The sequence below is a fragment of the Arctopsyche grandis genome, chromosome 1 (genome assembly GCF_051622035.1).
Source record: "Arctopsyche grandis isolate Sample6627 chromosome 1, ASM5162203v2, whole genome shotgun sequence".
Classification (NCBI taxonomy): Eukaryota; Metazoa; Arthropoda; class Insecta; order Trichoptera; family Hydropsychidae; genus Arctopsyche; species Arctopsyche grandis.
This window is the reverse complement of record NC_135355.1, coordinates 2657073-2684707: the sequence shown is the minus strand read 5'-3', so window position 1 is coordinate 2684707 and position 27635 is coordinate 2657073. Positions and strand designations below refer to the sequence as shown.

General features: G+C 34.2%; 2 protein-coding genes across 2 annotated transcripts in view; one reads left to right on the top strand and one right to left on the bottom strand.

The window, feature by feature from the left end:
* Window positions 1-25186, bottom strand: part of LOC143911837 (uncharacterized) — a 75199-nt gene extending 50013 nt beyond the window's left edge. Inside the window, exons 1-2 of the mRNA XM_077430939.1 lie at window positions 24987-25186; window positions 24046-24173 (exon numbers count right to left, since the gene is read on the bottom strand). Coding sequence (XP_077287065.1) covers window positions 24046-24173; window positions 24987-25077 — 219 coding nt within the window. The 5' untranslated portion in view covers window positions 25078-25186. The remainder of the gene's footprint in view (window positions 1-24045; window positions 24174-24986) is intronic.
* Window positions 84-21735, top strand: LOC143911919 (uncharacterized). Its single transcript, XM_077431051.1, has 7 exons — window positions 84-1293; window positions 12541-12633; window positions 16881-16979; window positions 19760-19979; window positions 20079-20271; window positions 20399-20633; window positions 20700-21735. Exons 1-7 carry the CDS (start codon window positions 1159-1161, stop codon window positions 21258-21260), a joined length of 1536 nt encoding a protein of 511 aa, XP_077287177.1. The 5' UTR covers window positions 84-1158; the 3' UTR covers window positions 21261-21735.
* Window positions 25187-27635: the final 2449 nt, after the last annotated feature.

Sequence of the window (27635 nt, the reverse complement as noted above, 5' to 3'; positions counted from 1 at the left end):
ACAACATTTTTGACTTTTCTAAAAGGGGAAAAATCCCACTTCCGGTTTATTGAATTTAATGATTTTTTTTTTATTTTCATCACATTGATACAAGGATTATATAGGAATTTTCTCACGAAGACCACACATTAATAGAGTCGAAAAAAATAGTGGAAGAAAAATCAAACAAGAATAAACTGCCACTTCCGGTTGACGGTTGTTCACAAAATTTTATATATATATAACTTGATGTTAAGTTAAAATTTCTAGATGTTCAATTTCAGTTCATAACACTAAAAGGCTTCTTAGAAAAAAAAAATCCTCGATTCTCTAGAGTAAAAGTATTATTTCCGGTTGAGGTAAAAATATTTTTAAAATACACATGAATGAACTGTATTATACTTATTACATGTAAAAAAGTTTCAGCCCAATCCATTGAGTAGCTTAGGAAATATTTTAATCAAAACAAAAAAGGAAAAAAAATCATTTACCGGTAAATACCGGTAGTAGGAACAATTATTTACCGTTTATTGGTTTATGAAATTTGACGGCAAATTTAAATCCCTAGGTACTACATGCATACATACATAAATAAAGTAAATAAAAATACATCCAAAATTTGGACCAGTAGTGTAAACAGAGAATGCACAGTCAAACGAATGAAAATGACTAATGATAAATTTATACATTTTAGAATTTCCCATTCATATAGTGATAATCCATAGATTAGTATTTTCATTTTTATTCATTACAATTTTAACACTATTCACAGACATTGATATGAAACACAAAAAACTTTGATTTATTTCCTTCGCTTCAAGTCTTGACAGTTTAAAATCTAGTCTGTATTGATTCAGTCTCATTCGCAACAAACGCCGGAGAGATTGAAGAAAGACGAACAAAAAAAAAAAAAGTAGACATTTGAAAATAACGCTGATCCAACGATTAAGTCTCGTTTACAATATTTGAATACAACATAGACGTTGATGTATGTAATATAAAGCTTCAAGCTCCCAAGTCGGACATTTTAAAATGGAACTTCGGTTAAATGTCGTCAGTATCGTTAACAACAGACGAAGAAGAGCCGCGACTAATTGATTGGCTTCGTTTAAAGTCTTATATAAATTAATTATAAAGACCCGTTTAAATTGTTTGTCAATAGATCGCCTGGAGAGATTGATGAGCACGCGCGTCGAGAGCGCAGGTCAGAAGCTGGAATCGCATGCACATCAAATACAAATTGCAGCCGATCGAGCCACGTCTGCATGCAATCGACTGCACCAGAAGTTGCACACGACCACTATGAACTCACAGGTCAGTATATATGTATATGTACATATGTGTATTTTGACGTAAAACTACGGCTATTCATGAAAGCAGCCGCTAAAACCGTTTCAAACACAACATCATATCTCACTGGTGTTGTGCCCGTTGATTTCAACGGGTGGCTTCAGAAAGGAATTGATACACGAATTAAAATAAAGTTTTTTTTTTCAACTAATCATGCACACTCACCAAACAGATTGCTCCAAAGCGGCGATTGTGCTAAACAGATTAACACTCGACAAATTATATATTAAATACATAATTATTAAATCGAAATAATACCTGACATCTATGGCCAGACATTACAAACATCGTATACAATACGATCGATAACATTTTTCACGTAACAATACGAATTTTACATTCAATAAACATCCACAGAGACATATGTATATGGAGAGAAATCTGACGAAACCTGAGATATAACAATCAATATCTGAGATATAAAGGTTTGCAATAGAAAATTGTAGAGGAAAAGCCAATTTTATAGGAACAGTTTCAATGAACATCAGAAAAATTGACAAATTCTGATAAGAAACGAGCAACTGGTCAACAACGAGAATCTAGTGGGAATCGAACCCGTGACATCTTGGACGAAAGAATACAACACTCACCACTAGACCACGCTGCTGGCTATACATATGCTATATATAAATACTAGCTGAACATAAGGCATGCTATTCCCGTTTCAAGTACATAATAGTTGGAGTTCAAATAACGTATCTTCAAAGCCGTGTCGTCATAAACCAACTGGTAACGTGGTTACCAACGAACGCATTTACTTGACTACACAATGGCGCTTCATACTTTCGCCGTGTTCGATCCCTGAGCCCGGGCCTCAAATTAAAATGAGTATGCTGTTGGTCAGACCTGGATTTGTGACTCCAGGTTGATCGTTTCCTATCAGAGTTTGCCCTTTTTTTCTGATTTCGTTGTTGAAACGGTTCCCGGAAAAAAAATTGGCTAAAAATCCTTCCTACCTACTATGTCACCACTATTTGAAGTATGATTGATGTACAATAAAATTTATGTACAATTCATAGATGTCTTGTTAATTTGCGAGTTTTTCAGTGTCTCGTAATTCAACGACTTGTAATAAAAATGCTGCATTTGTAATTTTAATTGTAATTTGTAATTCGCCAGTAAGGCGCATTGGGATTTACCTGTAAGGCCTTCCTGGTATATACATATGTAAAAAAATAAATAAATAAATAACATATATACATATGCTGAAAATATCGTACTTACATATACATATATCTGAAACTATGTATGCATGTATTTCTGAGAACATACATATATTGATTTATGACTTTTAACAATGATAGATCGCCACCTTCTGATTTTTTCGGAAACCTATTTTTTTCCATTGGCAACTATGTGTGTATTTGAATACATACATACATACGTATTTATGTAGCATTTAAAAACTAAAACCATCCCTTCCACGTGAAACATGTTTTTGACACTCGCTGGTCGATAATGCTTGCGGTTTATTATTTTTTAATTACGTTTAATTTACATTTAATTACGAAAGTAGTAGTAGTAAATATTTTATTGGTAATTAATTAAAGTTAATTCCACTAATTGCTTAAATAGATCAATACCGGTAGATACTACCAGCAGCACCAATTTGTTTTTGCAAACGGTACTTTTAAAATCACTTAATAGAAATATCATTGAATATGATAAATAATAAATAGTGGCCTGATGACTAATAACAACCAGTTAACACTTGCGACAAAAATTACACGAAAAATCTATATACTTTTGTACGAAGTACCATATTGTATAAGCCACAGCGCAGTGCACTGGTAGAGCTATTGCATACCGGTAGATAGTAGGTCGTGGGTTCAAGTTCCAGCCACAAACACTGCTGGCGAAATCTTGTGGTTATTAAAACACAGATCGACCGTCTCCTCTTAGAATTTTCTGAATTTTCTAGCTTAATTATTGTGACGGATTCAATAAATTAGTATTCTCAGCCTCAGTTTCTCGCAAATTCTATTTTATAACATCTCGAATTTGTTAAATCTTATGAAATGCTACCTATATAATGTATTCCTCGCAAATTTGCTATGTATCAAATTTTTTTTTGATTGTCCATAGAAGTCTCTATTGTATTCTATTTCCTGTTGGCTCGATGGTTATTGGTCACAAAGCGTTCGCCCAAAAGTCACTAAAATCTCTGTAACGGAACATCTGGCAGCCAAAAAGTCCATCATATTAACAATAACTATCATACTAACGAGATCTCGAGTGCCAAATATTCCATATTCGCGATTTTCATGGCAAAATTTTTCTTTTAAATAATCCAATTACCGTCCTGTTATGTTTAGGGTTGTCAGATTTCATGCAAGTAATTAATTTATAATTTAATCAAATAATTTATATTAAATAATTTAATTATATTAATTACTTAAATAGAAACAAAAGCAGTCATAAAAATTAAATTTAAAAACAATTGAAAATATAATATAAACAAACGAATAGGAACAAAATTCTATTATATTTATTATTTTTTTTGTCTCACTACTGCTTTCTTGTTTATATATTATTTTGTATGTGTGCCTATTTAAATAAAATAAAATCAAAGCAACCATAAACATCTTAATTTAAAAAAATAATATGAACAAAAAAATACAATTTTTTATACCTAGGTTTTTACAATCTATATATTTTTTAACACACTTTTCATTAGATTTAGCCTTTTGCAAGAGTATTTTTTTTTTGTAATTAGATAATCATACAATTTAAATCATAGTTTTCAATGCATTTTAGAATACTTTCAACAGTATCCACAGAAATTATATTTCTTTCATCTATCATCGACTTTTTGTTCATAGTTTATGTTCTGGATTACTATGAACAAAAGTTAAAAACTTCTGTAGGAATTTAAAAAGTAGTAAACCGTGACATTCGGGCGTCCCGAGAGGTTTGTTCGGGACACCGGGACACGAGACTTAAAACTGGTGACAATCCCGATTAATCGGAACGCCTGACAACCCTAGTTATGTTTGAAAATTGTTAGTACTGTATAAAAATAATCTGACCTTATGTGTCGCCTTGGAGTAAACATATGATGTATGTACATATATAATAATAGTAATAAATTAATCTATTGTTAATTCAAATGTTGTACTCAAATCAAATCAAATATACATGAAAGTAGTGACAATTATAAAATAGATGAATCTTTTTAGAACAGCAAGTTAAATCCTAAAGTGTACGTAATTCTACTTTTAAAATCAGCAAGCTGGTTCACTTCAGCACCGACGATTCTTTCATTCAAAGGATCTGATAAGACGATCAAACTGTCAGGATTAAAAGTCCCAACACGTGGACGTGCAAGATGTCACCCGATGCAACCGCAATTAACATTCTCGGATGGGATTTGCATACAAAGAAAAGGGCACGTCATACAGTTACACGTGCCCTTTTCTCGCAATTCAATTTCTGATACCCACCATCACTTTTTTTTTGTCATTATTCAACCAACGCAATTAAATCAATACTCGAGTACCACGAAGAGATCGCGCATCACCTTGGCCAACATATTTTGAACGCACTATATACTTACGATTGTCAAAATGTCTACGTTTCTAGGACGTGTCATAAGACGCATTAGAAATTCAATAAATCCTATATTATATATGTTTAGTGTGACTAAGCTTAAAAGTCCTACTGAACGATCCTCGAAACCGACCCTTGTAATGTTAAAAGGAAGGGAAGGATTTAAGCATTCCTATGGTGTTCGTATACTGATTTTATCCCATAAATAACAGCTAATAATTGTATACATATTATATTCGGATTTCAGTGGCGTGAAGTGAAATTTAGTACAAAAAACAAATATAATATATTTAAAATGGATGTTTGTATTTTTTCATATGGCGAGTGCGACAATTATGGAGATTTCAAAGAAAAAAAATTAGAATTATCAAGAGTTATGTAAGTGAGTATATATTTGAAAATGGCATAAGTTCAATTTTCTTCATTTCGAAAAATATTTCGCAAAACATTAAATATAATGTTTTGCGTTTAACAATATTTAAAAATACTGGTGGCCTGTGATACGTTTATTTTGCTTTTTCAAGATTCTAGACATATCGAATTACATAAAAGGAGTGATAAAAATTTGTGAATTGAGTCAAACAGAAATAATATTTTTGGGACTGAAAATTGAACCGCCAATTTCAAATATAACGGCTCATATATTGATTTCGACTGCGATTTTGATTTCGATTCCGGTTCCGGTTCCTGGTCCGATTCCTATTTTAGTTCCGATTCCCGATTTCTATTTCAGTTTCGATTCCCGATTCCTACTTTTGTTCCAGATCCGATTCCGATTCTTATTCCGGATCCGGTTCCGATTGCGATTCCGATTTTCAATTCCTATTTCAGTTCCGATTCCCGATTCCTATTTCAGTTCTGATTTCCAATTTCTATTTCAGTTTCGATTCCCGATTCCTACTTTTGTTCCAGATCCGATTCCGATTCTTATTCCAGATCCGGTTCCGATTGCGATTCCGATTTTCAATTCCTATTTCAGTTCCGATTCCCGATTCCTATTTCGGTTGCGACTTCAATTCCGACTTCAGTCACGATTACGATAACGACGACAATTGTTGTTGTTTTTTTATTATTACTATACATAAAAACTTTATTTTTTTTTTTTTTTTTTATTATTACTATTCATGTATCAATTCTTTTTCGGAAAACACCCGTTGAAATATCAACGGGCACAAGATTAGTATAATATATTATAACTATATTAGTGGCTTGTTGATCGCATTCGCGCACTTGAATCTGCAAATGCAAATACACACTCACTAACCATACAATCTGCACGTTCAAAAATATTTCCTACAAGCATGTGGTTCAATCATATGATAAAATAGGTCACGAAAAAAAACCAAAAGTTAAGTAGCACGTGGAAATAAAAATCAATTTAACGTGCGTAAAGAAATTTTCACTTCAAAAATCCTTTTTAGAGAATCAATATTGTTCCAAGCCACATCAAACTGTTTTGTTCATGGTTAATCAAAAGTAAGGAGACGAAGAGTGATGGTCAAAATATATGTAATATAATAAAAAGCATCATCATCATCATCATCATATTTATCGTTTAAAACTACAATGCGCCTTGACTCCAACATCCAAATAGCATTCCAATCAGAATCATTGAGCTCATTCGAGCCGGCATATCTGCACAATTGCTAATTTACGTGTTTATAAGTTCGAACGATACTAATTTAGGACGGGTTAATCGCTATCTTGTTCTCTATTAAGTGGTTCACCTTATCTGAAACTCTTCTACGGGAGATATTTTAAGTGTGCTCCAAATGATTCACATAAAACATCACACAGAAGTGGTATTTGATTGGGATTCTTAACCAATGGTCCACGGAACGCTAATGAAGATACTGACCTAACCTAGAACTATTTCAAAATCTTAGGATAAATTACTTCAAACAATTGTAGTTTGCCTCGAAAAGTCTGGGTAATTCTAATTTACTTATCCTCATCTTGTAACAGTGTTAATTATGTTTACATATCAAGATTAGGTGTCCAATATATGTATGTATATATGAACATGCATAACATGCGTGTTGCCTTGTCAAACACCACACCACAGTTTATTGTTCTTATTCAAGATTAATAACAGTAGTATTCATATTCACATGTTATGTAATAGGTACATATGTATATATTATACAAAGCACAAATTTAAAACTAACCTACACCGTGGATGAGTTGTGGAAGGGTTCCGGAGCCCGGAATCCGGAATCGAAGAACTCCCACACAAAAAAGTTCGGGCAAGCATTTGTACATTACAAAATTTAACAATTTTCAACACAAAACATAAAATTACAACATAAAAATTGGAAGACGTGTTAGAATTAATTAGACAGTGAACGTCTTTTGGAAGAGCTCAGAGATTGAGTGCCTCCATACTTGAGCAACGCCGGGCAAGGTGTTTTTCCGTTATTTTTTATTTATATTTTATTTTACATAGACAAACATATACGAGGAAGATCTAACAGGTAATTTCGCTTCCTGGCAAATTAAAAACATCGATAAACAATTTCTAGATTAATTTTATCACTATGGATTAATTTGCAGCACTTTATACTGTCGGCGAATTTTGAAAAGCTCGAAATGGGACAAGGTTGCCAATTTGTCGGAACCGTTTAAATGAAAATCAGATAAATTGGCAAACTCTGATAGAAAACGATCGACCTGGAGTCACATATCTAAAGTCTGGCCGGCAGCAGCGAGTAGGGATTGAACCCCGTGACCACTTGGTTTGAAAGCATTACATGCTAACCGGTAATCTACGCTGCTGGTTATCATTTTAGTAGTTAGAAAATCGCTACAGATGGAGTACTTTGTTGGTTTTTCTACCAATATAGCTAATTTCCGTTGGAATTTTATTGTATACACTAGCTGAACCCGGTATGCGTTGCAATGCCCCAATAACGCATGCAATTCCCGTTCCCGTTCTCGTTCCCGTTTCACAGACATTCAATTTTATATATAGGTATAGATATATTTGTTGACGTGGGCCAACCGCTGTGTGTTTGTGGTACAGCCCTGAATGGTCAGTACATTCGAGTGCGAGGTAGGCGTGGCGCGATTATTGCCACACTTGCGCCACGATGCGTTGAAGGCGGGATAGCTTTACTTTCGCGTCAGTAAAATCGTAATTACAAATATTATTATTAGTTTCTTAGTTTTATTATATTTAGTTTTTTTCCGTTTTTTTTTTCACATTCATCTTCCCGGACATGCATACAACAAATCCTGAAAGTTCCATCGTAATCGGTTCAGTGGCTTAGGAGCCTATTCAAGACACACACAGACATTCAATTTTATATATTATATATATAGATTTAAAAATGTTGTTCTGAGACGCGGTCTGTAGACGCATCTGACTAGAAAATGGGTCCATAGATATAAAAATGTTAAGAATCCCCGATATAAAGCAAACTCATACATATATGAAAGATTATCCCAGAAGTTCCGTCGAAGAAACAACAAACCGAATGTGCAAGTCACACTGTGGGTCACTTTCCCTCGTTGAAATTATATTACATTTTATCATCATTCTGATGATTGATGGTCGGTTGTGATTCGTACACAATCGACCCACAGCCACTTCGTACCGTTTCTGTTTCTTACAATCCATCATAATACATTACAACACGGCTTATTGCGACGACTCGAACTGCCTTGACACGATCGGTACTATTCCGAGTGCTCCTTTTGTATATACAAATGTATGCTATATTATATTATGTGTAAGTAGCTGTTGATGTTCAATTAATGTTATTAACGCAGCGTGAAATTCATGATGTTGTTGATTTTGATCTAAAATGCTTAAAATTAACAATCGCTGTGAACAATGAAGCTAATCAAGATGCGGTGGATGGATTGAGCATTGTACAGCACACATAACATCCCCAATTTATTTATCATAGATATAAATCGGCCAACTTTTGTTGGGTAATCTTTTGTCAAATGAAATTTTGAAAAAACTAGACTTCCATTAATAACAGATTTGACCAAAGACAAAAGTTATCATTTCGTTCATTCGTACGATTAGTTGGAAGACGAATCGCACTACCTGTATTACTATTATATTATGTGTTCAAAATCTAGATCAGGTGTTTCTTTTTGTCAAAATTTGTCTATTATATTCGAACCGATCTAGCTTGAAACTTGTAACATGAGACAATCTAGTAAAATGTACATGCTATCGTATTCACACACGACCCGCGATGGCCAATTACATTTCGTTTCAGTTTGGCATTGCATTTTAGTCAATAAATACAACATTGTTCGTGCGTATAGCAGTCGGTAGAAGTTGACTTTTCATTTTTCTTAGTTTTGAGTTCGTGTTCCGTATTTTGAAATATTTACATTAATAAAATTTTTATATAAAATATGTATGTATGTACGATATTATTAATTTATTTATGGAATACGTTTATCTAATATACTTATATAATTTCGAAAGAGACTTTGCATATATGTAAGCTTGGTTGGTTGGTTGGTAGACAACTCATTCGATTTATTTTGATTCATAGGCGCCAATTCGATTTTTTTCGATTCAAAGGATTCGAAGTCCCCGGGGGCGCGGGCGCCGGATTCTGGTATACATATAATTTCGAAAGAGACTTAGTATATATGTGTGTTTGTTCGTGACATTCAATTTAATAAAAAAAACAAATAAGTATTCAAATAAATTTAATAAAATGTTTACTATTAGATTAGTCATGTTTAAGCAGTTTATATTACAAATACCGAGCGAAGCCAGGTAAAACCACTGGTATTTTATATGAATAGAAATTTATACTTTTTGGACGTTGACAATAACGGTAGAAGTAATTGTCAACGTCATGTTATGAAAAGCAAAGTTTACAGTAATAATATTAAAGACCTTGCATTGAATTATATTGTAATAATATTATATAATCAAATAACAAATTATTTTAAAAAACTAAAGAAATCATTTTACGTCCTTTCAATCTTACAACACATTGCACGAATGCGACAGCATGCTCGGTTCCCGTGAATCCCCAGCTACATCGGATCCACTATAGCAATATACCTAAATACATAAGTAGAAATAAACTCAATTTCAGGCCAACTTTCCACACATCCCATTACTTTCGACCGACAACCCTATTAAGTGGAATATTACAGCCGGCATATGCAAATTTGAAAACGGACATTAAATACCGCCAAAAATTATGCAAACTAGTTCCAAATTTGTCTATTTTTAAATCACCCGTTGCTAAGATCGAAATCAACGTAGGACGTATTCTACTTCGTACGTAAGGTCAAAAGCAAACGACCCGATGATGAGACACCGAAGATGCAAAGTTGTCAAACCGAACCTGACGGATAAAATAATGAGCGAATGTGACGAGTGTTATCCAAGAGTGGGTGGTAAAAGTGCATTGAAATCCATAGCATTGCCGAGACGAAACCTGACTTGTAACAGGTTGTTCGGACACGTGCCCGTGCCTAAAGTCCATAATCAATCTTTCACCGTATCAAAATCACATCTAAAGCCCATCATAGAAATTTCACGTTCGAATCTGTCTTCTTGGCCCTTTCGATACGTAATTGTTCTTAACATGACTGTGTACTATTGGTAGATTAAAAAAATCATAGAAAGTGAATTTTTTCAATACTTGAGAAAGGCACCATAGCCGATGGACCCATTAACTTTGTACGTATAAATTTATAGATCAAATTTTTATTTTCATCATATTCAAATAGTGGTGACGCAGTGGGTTTGCAGTTTGATAAGGAACCGTTTCAACCATAAAATCAGATAACTTGGCAAACTGTAATAGGAGACAATCGACTTTGAATCACATATATCCAAGCCTGGCCAACAGCACTACGGAAATACTCGGAATAAATTATTTTTAATCCAAGTCAACCAAGGGCTCGCACTCGAGAACCTCTAGGTGGTTATCATTAATGCAACCACCGATCTATACTAATAGCTGGTTATTCATTTATTTATTTATTTTACAGCAGCTGCATTAATATTATACTCTACGGAAATACTCTCGGTGCTTAGTATCTTTTTTTTTATTACAATCAATGTACACTCGTCATTACAGATCACTCCAATGCGACGAGTGTACGAGAACGGTCAGACAACGTATACAATTCGTTGAATGGCCAGACAACGTATACAGTACGTTCAATAAACATCAAATACAATAATTAATCAAGTACAGAAATAATAATCATAGAAACATCTATGGATTATTTTTAGATTTTGTGCACAATTATTATTACAATTTTTATACACATAATAAACACGAAATTATAGGTACATCTATAGATTTCAGATTTCTGTGCATAATTTCTACAAATTATACACAAACATTTTTGTGACAACAGGAAATGATCTATTACTAATTTTCAGGAATCGTTTCAACAACGATCAGATAAAATTGGCAAACTCTGATAGAGAAACGATCGATTTGGAGTCACAAAGCCCCCAAATCTAACCAGCAGTTTGGCGAGTCGAACCAGCGATCGCAGTGGTGCTAAATATATACGCTACCATTAAGCCAAACTGCTGCCTACCAACGCAACCAACGAGCTATGCTTCTGGCTATAATAAGCCACGGTTTAACTCACTAGTAAAGTGGTGGCTTGTCAATAAAAAGGTCGTGAGTTCAAATCCTGGGCTAGTTTACCGTAACTAGGCTTATAAAATCATAATCAACTTCAATATTGTTATGATTCCAAGCTAAAATTAGTTTGCCCTCCTGTTGTTGTCAGCTTGTTAGTGTTTATGAGACTTTATCTCAGCGGGAAGTCCCAGTGCGTCAATTTTGATTAGTTTGAGGCTTTGATATGATATAACTTAATAAGGTTTCCAATGTCGAAAGTTTCCATATACTTTTCCATAACAAGATGAATTCAGTTTAAATCTCGCCTTATAAGATGAAAGAAAGTTATAAAAACACAGAATGTTAATCTACGCATGATAGAAATGTTAACTTTCAAGCTGTAAATGTAGAATAATAGAGATTTTACAACTGCTATCCACAAACACGTTCCTCTTCCATGACTCCACACAAATACCGAAGGCGCAACTAAAATTCATAGGCCAAGCAGAAGTTATACTTTCAAAAACAATCGATAGGCGTCGCAACTCGCCACTCACTAAACTACAGCGATTGACACATAAAACGGTCCAGACTTTAAACCAGTCCAATCATATAGGACGCTAAAACGATAAATTAGCTAGACTCGCTCCAAAGTAAAAACTTAAATACGATAAAAAGCAAGTGGGTGAACTGAAGTAGCCCTTGGCCTAGTACAAAAAAAAATAACACGAAACTAAAAAGTCTCACGAGTGAAAAGGGTTTACATACACACATATATCAAAACACTTCATACTAACAACACCAGACATTATTCCAGCATATCTCCGCAAATAGATAATTATTATAATATATACAGTCGGAAACGCAAATCGTTTCAGCTATGCAATAAATATGAACCGCATTTATGTATATAGTGCGTACATAGTGAAGCGACGCGAAATCATAAATCGTGTCACGCGCATTTCACGCAATTTCCGCACAAACGCCGTTCGCTTTATTCGTGACGACCCGTAAAATCCGATTTTCCGAGCTAGTTTAAACCAATTAGCATAAATTACCATTCACACGTCATATTTGTTAACAGCCAGGTGGTGCCCAGGCGACTCGGACAGGACGGGACGCGACTAAGGTCAACAATGGTCCCAGAGACGGCACGCAAGGCTTTGACTTTCACAAGGTTTGTATTTTTTTTTATATACACACTATTATTTAATCAAATTATATTTATAGCAAAGTGTAACTGAGTATTGATTAAAAGTCATTTAATATTTAAATATGCAGAAAAATATTTGACTTTTCATCGCATGATTAGTACATTTGTAAACGAGTTATATAATGTGAATTTTTGCACGCAACGTTAATAAAATTCTCTCATAAATTAAATTGCCGGTTAGTCGCATTTACTTTACTAAACATTGTCATTACAAATATATAAATACTTATATTTTATTCTACATAGATATATATATACATATACCAGCAAGGCCTAACAGGTAAACCTCAATGCAGCTTCCTAGACAATTAATTACAAACATTGCTGCATTTATTTATTACATAAATCACTGTATTTCGAAGGCTGAAAACCCCTAAATTACAAATAATTAATTAATCCATAGAGAAATCTATGGATTTAGACTTGTACATATTTTTATACATATTGTACTTAAATCAAATTCGGGTATTTGTGACATAGCGGGTAAGATGGCTTTTGCCAATTTGATGAAGGAACCGTTTCAACAATGAAATCAGATAAATTTGTAAACTCTGATAAAAAACGGTCGATTTGGCGTCACAAATATCCAAGTCTGACCAGCAGCATTAAAGGTTAGCACGGGATCGAACCCGGTAACCTCTCGGTGCTAAACATAGACATCAATATATCATTATTTCGTCATTTTAAATTCAAATTATATGCCAAAACAATAACAAAAAATGGATTTCTAAGTGAAGTTCCACTTTAATCGTGCGTAACTTCTATATTTTATATTCAGGGGCCTTTGCAGTAAAGTAGCTCAAAATCTCAATTCCTATTGGTTGAAAAGCTTTATTATGAATACGCTTCAATATGCGTGATTCTTATTGGTCAGAACATCTTAGTTGACAAATAGGAATCGCCTATTTTTCCTTACTGCCAACAGTTATATGCAAATGTGATCTAATTTTTTTTATTTATTTACAAAAAAAATAACTTTATCTAATCAAAAGTTGGGCAATTTATCTCTCATAACTTCAAAGACATCAAAACATAGCTATCAAAGTTATTATCGTGATTGAGACGTTTCCGTTTTGAGGCTCAATTAAAATTTGCCCACTTTATTAAGCGATTCCACACGAATCGTCACAAATTATTAAATTGGACGAGGAAAATTCGGCAACTTCTTTTTTTTTTCTTCAATTTATTCAAAGAGATAAGAAACACCATGCGGGCACTCTAAAATCCAAACGACGCATCTCAAAACGATAATTAAAGAAAGTCTTCGACCAATTAAAACGAACGGATCGGGCTAATTGAACATCCAGAGAAATAGCGTAAGGATCATTTGCGTCCAGCTGTGCAACACTAAAACAATTTTTTCAACTTTAAAACGTTCCCTTTCCCACGGAAAGGACTTCTTTTTGAGGCCTTAAATCTCCGTCCGACCGGATTTTTCCACACAAGTATATAAAAAAGTATAGCTTTGCATCGAACTGCATCAAAACTAGAACACATCTCCACGTACGGAGACATACAGGTGTCTCCGTGAACGCTTCGTATCTCCGTGTGGTCAAACTTATGTGACTCCGTGCGCGTTGTGTCTCCGTGTTCCGCAGGTGATAGAACTTTGTGTCTCAGTGCGCGCCATGTCTCTTGTGTGTGCAATACAGGCAATAAATCAAGTTATCGCACATTAAAGTAAATGGTCTATCCAATGGATTAATAGCTTCTAGTAATGGTAAAGGTTTAAGACCTTTTAATATGAATATACATATAAATAAAAATAATAAAAAATATATATATTAATGAACTTAATACAAAGAAAACAAAATAAATTTGATGATTTTCCTTAAAATAAATCAGTTTGTGAAGTTCTTCCCTTTTTAAGTTAAGTTTATGTATTTTCTCTTTTTATTTTATTTCCGTCTATTTTAAGTATTATTATCAGTATTATACTTAATAAATATCAAGAAGATTAAATTAATTTAATAGGTCGAAATAAAATAATGAAATATTGTATTAAAAAAAATACTACTTCCTTAGAGCTGATAAATTAATTAATCTAATTTAATTTAATTTAATCTTTTTTAAATTAATTAATCTAATTTTATATTCAAATATTCTTCAAATATCAATATTTGTGGGTATATATAAAATTTCTAGATATTACAATTTATTTTTAAATTAATTTTTTTTTATTTAATTAATCTAATTTTATATTCAAATATTCTTCAAATATCAATATTTGTGGGTATATATACACAATGTTTTACTGACCAAAACCTTATCAGCTCTAAGTTCGTACATAAAGAATACGGTTCGGTGATTACTGGTCACAAATTACTCGTCACAAAGTCACTAAAATCTCTATAACGGAACATCTGGCAGCCGAAAAGTCCATCATACTAACGATAACTATCATAGTAACGATAACTTGAGTGCCAAATATTGTGTATTCGCGATTTTCATGGCAAAAATTGTCTTTGTGACCACCCCAATGTGACGAATAGTCCAATTACCAAAGAATACAAATATAAATTTTCAGCTTGATACGTTCAGGGGTGTACACAACAGGGTGGACAGAATAGTGGGCACAACATTTTTAACCTTTCTAGGAGCAAAAAATCCCACTTCCGGTTAATTAAATTTAGTGATTTTTTTTTATTTTCATCACATTAATACAAGAATTATATTTTTTCGTGAAGAGCACACATGTTTAAGGGGTCGAAAAAAAATAGTGGAAGAAAAATCGAACAAAAGTAAACTGCCACTTCCGGTTGACCGATGCTTACCAAATTTTATACATAACTTGGTATTAAGCTCAAACTTTTAGATATGAAATTTCAGTTCGATAAATCAAAAGGTTTCTGATAAAAAAAATAAAAAAACCTCGATTATATAGAGCAAAAGTAATACTTCGGTTAGATAAAAATATTCAAAAAATATAAGGTTATAAAAATTATAATTTTTATTACATGTAGAAAAATTTCAGTCCGATTCAGTTTGGGAGATAATTGAATTCAAAAACTTATAAAAAAAGAGTACACCTATAAGGGGAGGTACCATTTCTAGTCAACTTAAAAATTTGAAAAAAATTAACGTCGTGTCGATAAGAATTTCAATAGTCGATACTAAGTTTCAGTTCGATAGGACTTAAGGTCTGACCGCACTATGCGACAACCGAACGATCCGACACTTCACAACAGTACGCGACCAAATATTATTTGTATGAAATTGTATGAGACATAATGCACTGCGCGACAGTCGCATGACGTAGAAAGACACCTTGCGTCAAAGTTGACTTTTCGACCAACTTTAACGCAAGGTGTCGTTCACGACGTGATGCAAGGTCGTTGAGTGGGGGTTGGCTTGCGACAATTATTCTCCTTCTTCATATCGTGACTTTGAAATGGCATGTAGCCATAATCTTTTGGTTTTTCTCAATTGTTCTTCGTCCTCGCATATCAATGATACTATAATAGCGTCCGTTTCGTCCATCTTGCTCCGAGGTACCGAACGAATGATTGACATAATTTACTGCGTAGTGTCGCATCGCTGTCGTTCAATTGCGGTTTACCTAATATTGTCACACACTGTTTTGAAGTGTCGGATCGTTCGGATGTCGTATAGTGCGGTCAGACCTTAAGGGCCGGGCCGCACCGCTCCACTCGCGAACAACTTGGTTGAGGGCGACCACACCAATGCATGCAGGTTGAGGGCGACCACACCATACATTTTTTCATATAGCGCAACAAGTCGTCCGACAAAGTTGCACGGTGCGGCCCAGCCCTAACGGTTTTCAAAAAATCCCCAAAATACACAGACACACACACATTTTTTCTAGATCATGAAAACGCAACCAGTGATCGATTCTGAGTTGGAATCAGTCAAAATCTCGCGTTCGAATTTTCGCATGATTACAAAACTTCATCTATTGTTACTACGTACTTAGATAAAGTAAAAATAGTACTAAAATGTTACATGAATTCATTCAAGTATTTTCATCCATTAACAGTATTGGGTGTCCTCTTTTCCAACGACCAAGATATCTTAACCCGAGTTAACCTGAATAGTTAGCCAGAATGTCAAAGATCTAAATGCGTGTACGAATTGCTTCAATTTTAGAAATTCTCGGAATCGAACCGATTCTAGCGTCGGGTCTGATTCCCTGTTTCGAAACGTTGACTTAATTATTAATTATTAAACACAACAATAATTATTAATTACAGGCCGAACACAGGTATCCGTATGTTCAAATGCGACCGAACATCATGCAGCAAGATTCCACAGCAACCTTCTCCAAAGAGGCGTCCACTATTACGGCTAAGGTAATTTAATTTACACACATAATTAATAATTATATGTAATACCGTTAAAGAATCATGATTAAAAATGTACGAGACGGCATTTGCATCGATTATTACCGGTCAGTTACGATTGTCGTCTTATTTAAAACGAAATAAAAACCAGTTATCTCAGAATCGACGTAAAAGTGAGATAAATCCTAATAAAATATGTAACTGCGTATTACGAAATCAAATCCATCTTAAAATTTTATGCATATTATTATTTACAACCAGCAATTACAGTGCTTCCACTACAGAGATGAAATTTGAAATTGTAAATCTTTTGAATTATTTCAATCTTTTAACAAAATAACGAAATTTAAGAAATACATTATAGGTAAAAGTCGGAATTCTCGACAGGGCGGACCCTCTAGGCTCGGTGGACCCGCTCCTTCCTGTGATTGGTTGCTCTTTGCGACTACTCTAGTATTGCCGTGCCCTGAATTAACTCGACTTTTACCTGATGAAATACTCCGACATATACTGCCTGGTTTGCATATAATTTCGGATGTTTGGGCAGCGTACGGAAATATTCCGAATGCCGGTAAAAGTGGTTATAATTTCGTGGATCCAAATGATAGTGAAATATGTACATACGCAAAATGTGGAAAATATGTGGATGTGTGTGTGAAAAGAAAGATGAGGCGTCAATTTGGCGCAACGCGTGCCCGTTTTGATTCATATTTAGATGAATTTGTATTGAACCACAAACGAATGCGTGTATATTCCATTCGCAATATGTGGAATATTTCCGTACGAATAGACATTGTACGGAATTGCGACAAAACCGCGCGCCGACAAATTGCCCCAGCAAAAAGCGCTCGGCGACAAAACCGCGCCAAAATATATGAAAAAATTAAAATATCAATTTCGACATACATTTACCAAAACCATATTTGTTATTTCTCAAACCATTACATTAAAATAAAAAAACTTCGTTTATTGTAACTAAGACATGGTCGCCCCCAATGTACATTGACTCCATAGATTGTAACATATCTACGTTATTTTTTTTCGTTAAATTTAAACTGTGATCTCAATAAAAAAAATATATTTTTGTATTACATATTTAAAAATTTATAAGATTATTCATACGGTGGAATTAAGTGAATGTGTGTACATGTGTATGTATTATATTTCCACAATACCATTTTAATGTAAAAGTTTAAAAAATAAAAACAAATATGGTATTGGTAAATGTATGTCGAAATTTAGATTTTAATGTTTTCATATATTCTGGCGCGGTTTTGTCGCCGCGCGGTAATGTCGGGGCGGTTATGTACCGAGCGGTTTTGACTAGACACAAGTGAGCTCTGATTCTAATATATAATTTCGAAAGAGACTTTATATATATGTATGTTAGGTTTAAAGGTTTGTTTGGGAGCATCGAAAACAAATCAAAGTTTCTATGACGACGATATCGATATCGTTGAATATTATTTTTTTCGATTCAAATAAATTTAATAAAAAAAAACAAATGAATGTTTACTATTAGATTGTTTTGCCACGTTTAAGCTGTTTATATTACAAAAACCGAGCGAAGCCGGGTGAAACCACTAGTTTTCTATGATTCGAAATATTGATATTCTGCATACATATATTGTGACCACCTACAATAGTTTTTATTCCAACATAATATTTGATATTCCTTATACTATTAAAAGTGTGAGTCTTTCTTTGAATAATCTTATCAAGTACTTAAATACAGACATACAATTGTATATAAGCTTATATGGATAGCGACTTAATATCTAGAGATTGCATCACCAGTTTACCAATTTACCGGTAAATCGCCAACATTTCAGCATAGGTAATTACCGGTAACATAGTAATAGTAACTAATTTTAATAAGTAGTAGCGATTTGCGAGCCTTCTGTCAGTGTGCGTTTTCTTGAAGCACCACTGATGCATGCTTAACCCTTTGCCCGCGTCACCAAATTTAGCGAACATGCCCTGTACGCGGCTGCTTTTTTGCGGATTTTGCTATTGCGTTTTCGGCTATAAATATAGGTTGTAATATTTTTTTGAATTTTACAACCTATATTTATTTTTTTTGACTACTGCCATCTATTGAATTTGGTAAATTATACATTTAGTAATATTTTCAACCAAGTTATAAAATGTTAACACAATAGACGGCTCTTATTCAGGTTGGAACTTCCAAGACATCTATGCGAGTCTCGCGCGCTGAGGGCATGTTCGCTAGGACATGTATAGTAGTCGTACGCGGTGGAAAGGTTAAGAGTGGCAACACAGACCAACCAAGTCGTAATAAATGCGATCAGACGGTTGTTTCAACTATTATTAATTATTACGAATACATTCAATGTATTCATATAACATTATTCACCTGATTTTTCTTATTATTTACGGTTCAATCTGGGTTAACATATGCTATACAGAGCTGAATGTACACGGTTATTGCTAAAACCGAACTAGTAAGTTTATTTTGGACTCAATGTGTACCGGTGACACACAAAAGTACTAAAATTAGCATAAATTCAATAATAACATCAAAAGAATTATCATACATAGGTCAACTGCAGTTCAATATTACATATTTCATTTATTCCATTGTATAGTCCAAAAAAAAAAAAAGCTTTGAACAATTGAAAAGCAAGCATAGACAGAGTCAACACGAGATTATTTACTCACTGATTTAGACCAATCAGTGAATCGTGCTGGTTAAGTCCAAAACATATAATTAAATGAAGCGGTCGTATTAACCCTTTAATGAATTAATTTAAATTGTTCTTGATTAGATATCGTACGTGTACAATGAATTGTCGAGACGGTCCATGATGCTGGAGGGTCTGACCAAAGACTCCATGGCCCTGACCAGGGACGCCATGGTCCTGTCTAAAGACTCCATGGCCCTGACGAACGCAACTCGGAGAGAGACCCAAGACGGAATACGCTCCCTGATGATGCAAATGACAAGGAAGGGTCTGATGCCGACGCCCGCTCCGCATCTCCAACAATGTAAGCGGATGACTCTAGTCCGGACTATCAATTGAACAAGTGTTATAATTAGAATGTGTACACAACTGCGTGCACAATATTGACTCGGTGCAATTCTAGGTAACGTCACGATGGAGAGCTTGAGCAACATGATCCAACACAAATTGGCCGAATCGGACCAGAGCATAGATATGAAGTTCGAAAGATTCATGCTGAAGCAGGACCTATTCCTGGAGACTTATCACCGCACTCAGCTCGAAGACCCGGAATTGACGAAATTCTTCGGCAAAATGCTCGATTCCTTCATCAAAAAGTAAGTATGCACTTCCCTACTCTCAGTGGTTGGGGTTGTTTGGCAAATTTTGGTATGCAATTTCATAGTTGTATAACTTAGACTGTAGACAACCACTTAGTACAACATTCAATGTGTTTACTTATAGATTTTCTGAAACATTTGACAAGTTGCAAAACATCCAGGAGTCTATCAAAGCTCACGATGCTCACATAGCCAAAGCAGTGGCCCGAGTCAACAACGCTGCACTGCTGTCGGTGAAAGAAAACAAGAATCTAATAGAAGCCGTAGCGACAGTCGGCAACGACTGTGTACATCGAGATTCAACCAAACATAACCAAGAATCCAACCGGAAGCTGGAGACGATCATAACATTCCTTCAGGTAAGAAAAATCTCATCACAACACGATTAAAACCAGAAGACATTAAACATTCAAAAATCATTACAGGACTTGCGAGATCAATTATCATACGGAGACGAGCAAACCGAAGACGTTAAATATTTCGACACGGAAGTAGTCTTAGAAGGGATCCGATCTGAATTACAAACTATTTTTGCAAACAAATCTCCGCTTCTGGAGAGCATATCGACGTTGAGCAAAAATCAAAGCAGCAAAATCATCGCATTGGTTGAAAAGCTCTCTCAATCGGTGGAGAAATTACATCAATCCGTCATTCAATTCGAAGAAAAGGATGACTATTTCGAGAGCGATGATTTAGAAAACGAAGAGACGGAGATCAAATTGAGGCACAACAGTCTGGTCAATATCACAACGCCTAAAGAACTGATCGACAAGTTGAATCAGATTACGTTGGAACCGTCCGAAGAGGACCCGTCTCCGGAAGAAATGGAGAAAAGAATCTTCCACGGATCTAAATTCAAAGAGAAAGGTACGGAGGAGTATAGCACCGAAGGTCCGAACGAAAATCACAACAGAAGACACGAACGGACCAAATTTCAAAATAGAAACCAACACGGCGGTGAAGCCGATTCGCCGAAATACTTATAATACCGAATTACTATTCAAATATACCATTTTTAATTATTTATGCTAATATAGAAAGGTAGATTTATCAAGTATATGTAGAAAGTATGTACAATATAAATATAAGCCAGTGAAATCATTCTATGATTTGTATTTTGTAAGCGATCTTTGTATCGTTGGTTATTCTTTACCAAATCGTTGTCACTAGTGCCACATGATCATTATAAAAATATTATTTTAATAACTTAAGTATTTAAAAGACGTTCAGTGTGTAAATATTATAAATTCAATATATTATAGACATTAGAAATAATTTATTTATAATTTAAATGGCACTATATTTTAAGTTTTATACGAAAAAATGTGTTTTTTTTTGCAATCGAACATGTATAATTTAAATAAATAAAATTGTTTTTTTTTTTTATCGTAAAAATGTATAATGAACATGCAAACTGAATTATAGAATAATGGAATAAATAAATAAAAGAATGTATATGTTGTCAATGTTTATTGAACAAAATAATAAATAATTCTTTAATACATATAAACATACAATAAGAAAAATAAGAAAATAATATAATATTTTTTTTAAACAAACAATTAAAAACATTCAAAATAAAAATAGCTGATTAATGAAATGAAAATGATAATAATATTGGCTCATTCACGCTGCATTCTCAACACTTCATGATCTTCATCAGGGATACAAACAAAAATGATTCCGGTTGATTTTGGTTTAGTTATTTTATTATTTCCAAAATTATTAAGTGATATTGGTTCAAAGGCAATTTTTTTTCGTGATTAAAAAGTCTATTTTCTTTCAATATGAAAATGAAACAAAACAATTACTATGGAAATCAAATTTTATATTTTAAAAAGTAATTTTTTGCATAATTAAAAGTATTTTCTTATATGAAAATGAAAAAAAAAAAACAATTTCCATTGAAATCAAATCTAATATTTTAATGATTTTGGTACAAAAGCAATTTTTTTTTTCATTATTAAAAAAGTATATTTTCTTGAAATATAAAAATGAAACAAAAACAATTACTATTGAAATCAAATCTTATCCATTCATTATCTTTAAAATATAACATATTCAATGATTTGTTAAAACCTTAATTTCAAATTGACTCAATACAAAATTTATGAAAAATCTTTCATCAGATCTTTATGCAGACGTTAAATGGTTCAATTTTGATCTTTGTTTAATTCAATTCGAAACTGTTTTGTATCTCTGAGTTTTTTACTTTCAAACACAATCGACACAAACTATAAAAGGTTCCACCAACTTGCAATATCTCAAGACTCGTTTTCCCAACTTTTTCAGTGTATTTGGTCGTCGAGTTTGAATATATATTCAAAACGCACACGAAAATACTTAACATAATAAAATACTTACATTACAAGATAAACACTAACTAATATATTAAAAAAATACAGCAAGAATTGATTTTTTAATTTTTTTTTTTTAATATTTCAAAGGTACATATGTTAATACCACAATATGTCTCGTATATTAAAGATATTAAATACGTGTATACAATTTTTTTTATATACATAGGTAATATACAAACTGTTCAACACAATGATGGCCGCTGACTCATATTTGTATCATGTCGGGTGCACAACAGTTACTGACCGCTAATACATATATGATTCACGACTGTGGGAACTGTTTCAGTCCGCTGATATTTGTTTGTATCACGTTTACGTTTATGATGAAAACGTGATACAAAATTGTATCATTGGCCAGTAACGATTGACGAAAACGAGATACAAAAATATATCAGCGGACTGAAACAGTTCGCGCAGTCTTGAATGTGCACCCAACATGATACAAATATGAGTCAGCGGCCGCCAACATACTGTTAAGGAGGCGAAAAGTTGATAAAACGAGTCTCGAGATATTACAAGTTGGTATAACGTAGCGCACCAGCTATAAAAATATATTCAAAAAAAAAAGGAGAAAATAAAGAAAATAATGCAAAACCTAAAAATAGCCATTAAATGAATTTCGACTAAGCAATTTGATAAACCAAAATATCAAATTTTATAGAATTGTAAGTAAAACAAATAAAAGTTTAAATAATCAGGACTACTGATAATTGGTGTCACTTTAGTATGCGGTCTACCTTCACATATCTACTTAAGTATGCGATCTACCTTCACGTTTTTACTTTAATATGAGACTGAATAATACCGACCCTAACAACCTAATCTTAAATGAATAGGGGGTCAACCCTAACTCAACCTAACCTAACCTGACCCTTCAATAAATAGGTGTTTGCGGCTAAGATGTTTTTTTTTTGTGAAAATATTGATAAATAAAATAAAACATATCTTAGCAGCCAATACCTATTTATTTAAAGGTCAGGTTAGGTTAGGTTAAATTAGGGTTGGCCTATTCATTTAAGATTCGGTTGTTAGGGTCGGTATTTTCTCAGCTGCTGACGATATTTTGATAGAAATTCTTCGACAACATTATGGGGCGGCAGGAAAAAACAAAAATTATAATAAACAGGTCTTTGCTACGATACAAATAAAAAAAAATAGTCGACTGCGATTCAAAGTTAGACCGCATACAAAAGTAGCACCAATAAATTGTTCCAACAATAAAAAAAAATAAACTTAATAAATTATCAAAAAATATATTAATGATCATGGGCGTCCTAGCAATTAAAATAAAACATTTACTGTCAGTACTATCGAGTATTATCATCATGAAAAGTGTACTATACATACTTTACTAAATATTATCAAAAATCTTCGCCGTTCTATCGTATCGAAAGAGATTCAAAGGACTTACCTCTACTTTAGCGCTATTCTGAAAGATGGTTTGAGCTTTGTGAGACAATTGTGCAAAGCACGAACTGAGTGCTGCCATTTTTTGGCGAATGGCATACGCCACTTCGGGATCGTCCGCATCTATTTCACCTGAAACATTACAATCGAAAACATCAGCATTCACTCATAACTTTGAACCCCCAAATATCATATAAGTAGTCACATAGTATAACACTAGGACGCTTAGCTATCGAGTGTTTTCATAGTTTGCAGCAAAACAGACCATTGGTTAGCAGAATAGACCATTGGTTAGCATATAATGCTTTAAGGAAAGTGGTCACAGGTTCAAATCCCACTGGTTTGTGATTCCAGGTCGATCGTTTCCTATCAGAGTTTGCCAATTTATCTGATTCTCATTGAAACGGTTCCAAAAAATTGGCAACCTTATCCATTTTCTCGCAAATCTCGAATTTCACTAAATTGTATAAAATGCTGCTACCTATACATGAATCTGTGAATGTTAATTGATATGTATATATTGAATTGTTTAAAAACGCTGCAAATTTACAAATTTGACCGTAGATGTCTCTGTGGGTGTATTTACTTTGTTTAATACTTATAATATAATAAAATGTGCAATATAATATAATGGGCAGGAAGGCGCAATGGGGTTACCTGTTAGGCCTTCCTGGTCTAGATCAAAAATAAATAAATAAATGTTTCACTTTGAGAAACACTGCCTAGTAGATATGGCATTTGAAGACAAATGTAATTTGACATATAGAAGGCGGCATTCGATATTGACTCTTATGACCGCGTGCATAAGGTCTAGTTTCGCTTAAGGACTAAGTTCTGACGCGAACACAAAGGTGACGCATTTCGCATGAAGATTCGACAGGCCGGTTGCGTATTGAACAAATGTCACATGCAGTATTGAATGAATATGTGAGTAATGTGGATTACCCAGCGCCGTGTCGAGGCGAACGTAGGCCGTGTCAAACTCCTGCTCGAGCAACTCTAGCCACCGAAAGGCGGCTCCGGTGCCCGCCGACATCTCGAAAGAAGCTCCCGGGCAGAGCCTGTCACCTCTCTCCACTCTCCACACTCCAAACACCAATCACAGACCAGCCGCGATCAAGCGACCCACTGCCACTGCCACTGCCACTGACCGGAGCTGCCAACTGCTGCTTCATCGATCCGTCGACTTAACACCGCTTACTACGGCCAGAGCCTTCTTTCAATTTATCTCTCTGTTTGTACAAAATAAAACAATTCAATCATTGGTTACTAATGTACGGCTGCCATAAGTTTCGGGCTACCTACGGGGCCACCCTAACCCTCCCCCCCCCAAATAAAACAACCATTTATATCGACATTCATAGCTTTATTATAAAAAATTGCGCAATATTTTAACACAATGCGTCTGTACCAAATCTAAAATAAAACAATATAGATAGGGCGATTCAATTTCTTCTTCTTCTTCTTATGCCGAATCCGTATTCGGACGTAGGCGAATACCATAGGCAGATATCGTTTATGGCCCGTGCGAATTCTTTTCTATCATGGGCAAGCCGAAATAACTTTTTGAGACCGAGTTCCATCCATGACTCGATGTTCCGGAGTCAATAGAGCTTCTTTCTCCCAAGCCACTTTTCCCTTCTATGATTGTTTGTAGAAGGTGATATTTGGGGCCGCGAATAATGTGGCCAAAATATTCCATCTTACGGCGCTTCGCCGTGTCAAGAAGCTCTCTCTTTCTATGAAGAAGCTGGAGGACTGTTTCGTTTCTTACATGCTCCTTCCACGAAATCTTTAGCATTCAATTTAATAAAACCAAATAGAACCTTACCTAAAAATTTTATTTCAACCATTCTTATTTCGCCTTCACTCTTCCCTGACTTCGATGACTTCATTATCATCGCTTTTCTCGTCATTTGGGGGGGGGGGTCTGGGGTGGGTAGCCCCCCCCTAGATTCGAACGGAACTATCCATCCACGTTGTTTAATGTATTATTATGAATTCGAATAATAATACTTAACCAATAAAAATAGAATATTGAAATTGCCTTAGAGCACTGTCAAGTATAAACACGTCGATTTTTCGAAAATAATATCAACTCCCAAATATATTTTATTCTGTTGTTTGTGTTGCTTTGAATGATTTTTATTTCATAATTAATTGTAAACACATTGTTGAATATGATTGCCTTTCTATTACTAAAAAAATGATTAAAAGAAATAGTTAAAATTGATATATACACTCATTTTACTCACTCATTTAATATAATACACCCCCCCCCCCCTCCCCCACATAAATTGTCAGAATTTCATACTTAACTGGTCAAAAAATTTGCCCCCCAACTGGAAAAAGCTGAAATGACGCCCCTGGCTTCGATGTTTTCGCTTTTTGTAGCAGCTCTCTTCCCCTTTTATATAATTATAGAATTTTATAATTTAAAACACATTGAATTATGCTTTTCACTGTGTCAATAGAAAGCGAATTGCGCTCATCTGTCCACTGAGTTTTAATTAATAAAATACTCGCAGAAATATTTAAGTTTTTTATTTCTTACTGTATATGTATGTATGTACATCTATTGAAAAAAATTTCAAAACAACATATTCTATATCTATTAACAAAACATCAGCGGCAGTAGAAGCTTTATCGTGACTGTATTGTGCGGGTATCAATATTAGATATTATTTATGTATGTACAATATTATCGGAAAATATTTTTTTAATATGCGTGAATTTTAAATCGACCGGGACAAATGAATCTCGGACAGGGACACTGGGACACAGACCTCAAAATCGGGACATGTCCCGGTGCACTGGGACGTATGGCAGCCCTATACTAGTCATCTGATGGACCGAAATTAACACAAAAATACGAATTTTTTTTAAAAAAAAATTAATTAAATTTTAAATATTGTACGGACGCTAGGCGCGCTCTCTGATGGGAGGGCTGCCGAGGCGTGGTGAAGGAGTTCAACATAGGGGCTCTTGTTGAGGTTTTCCTGAGATGATGGTACCTACTGATCGTCGTCGCTAGTCTTTCTGATGTTAAGAGGGCTGAACAGCAGCGCCTTGCCCATACAAACGTAATATACTTCTCCCTTCCTCAATGATGGCACTAGAGAAATTATTTTTTAATATGCTATGGATATCCACCATTGGGGTGCATCTATCGTTTTATTTTTTTGATTAATTATTTTTTATAGGAGCTAGGAGCCGCCAAACATCTATAAAATCGCCTCTTTTTTACACCCACGAAACGAGTCCAGCGTGCTTATTTAACGGTCGATTTTTAAAAAAATACGCCGATAGATGCACAGAAAGTATCTTTCTCATACCGATGATGAATTTTTTTTTTAAATTGGTCCAGTTTTGGAGGAGAAAATAGGAGAATACGAAACCTCGATTTTGTCAATTTAAAATACGTTTTATCTGGTCGAAGCTCAACTGTCGCATTCACTCAATATATATATATTGATATATATTGTCGCATTCACTCAATATATACATACACTCAATATATATATCGAAGAAAGGATCGGTAACAAAATTAAGGTTTCGGGTGTACAACCCTCTTAATGCTCGCGTCTCTCTGTT

Excerpts from the sequence above, each read along its gene's own strand:
- LOC143911919 (XM_077431051.1), top strand. The coding sequence starts at position 1,159 with ATGAGCACGCGCGTCGAGAGCGCAGGTCAGAAGCTGGAATCGCATGCA. Across the intron at positions 1,294-12,540 it reads CGACCACTATGAACTCACAG|CCAGGTGGTGCCCAGGCGAC; the intron begins GTCAGTATATAT and ends ATTTGTTAACAG. Across the intron at positions 20,272-20,398 it reads CTCGATTCCTTCATCAAAAA|ATTTTCTGAAACATTTGACA; the intron begins GTAAGTATGCAC and ends GTTTACTTATAG.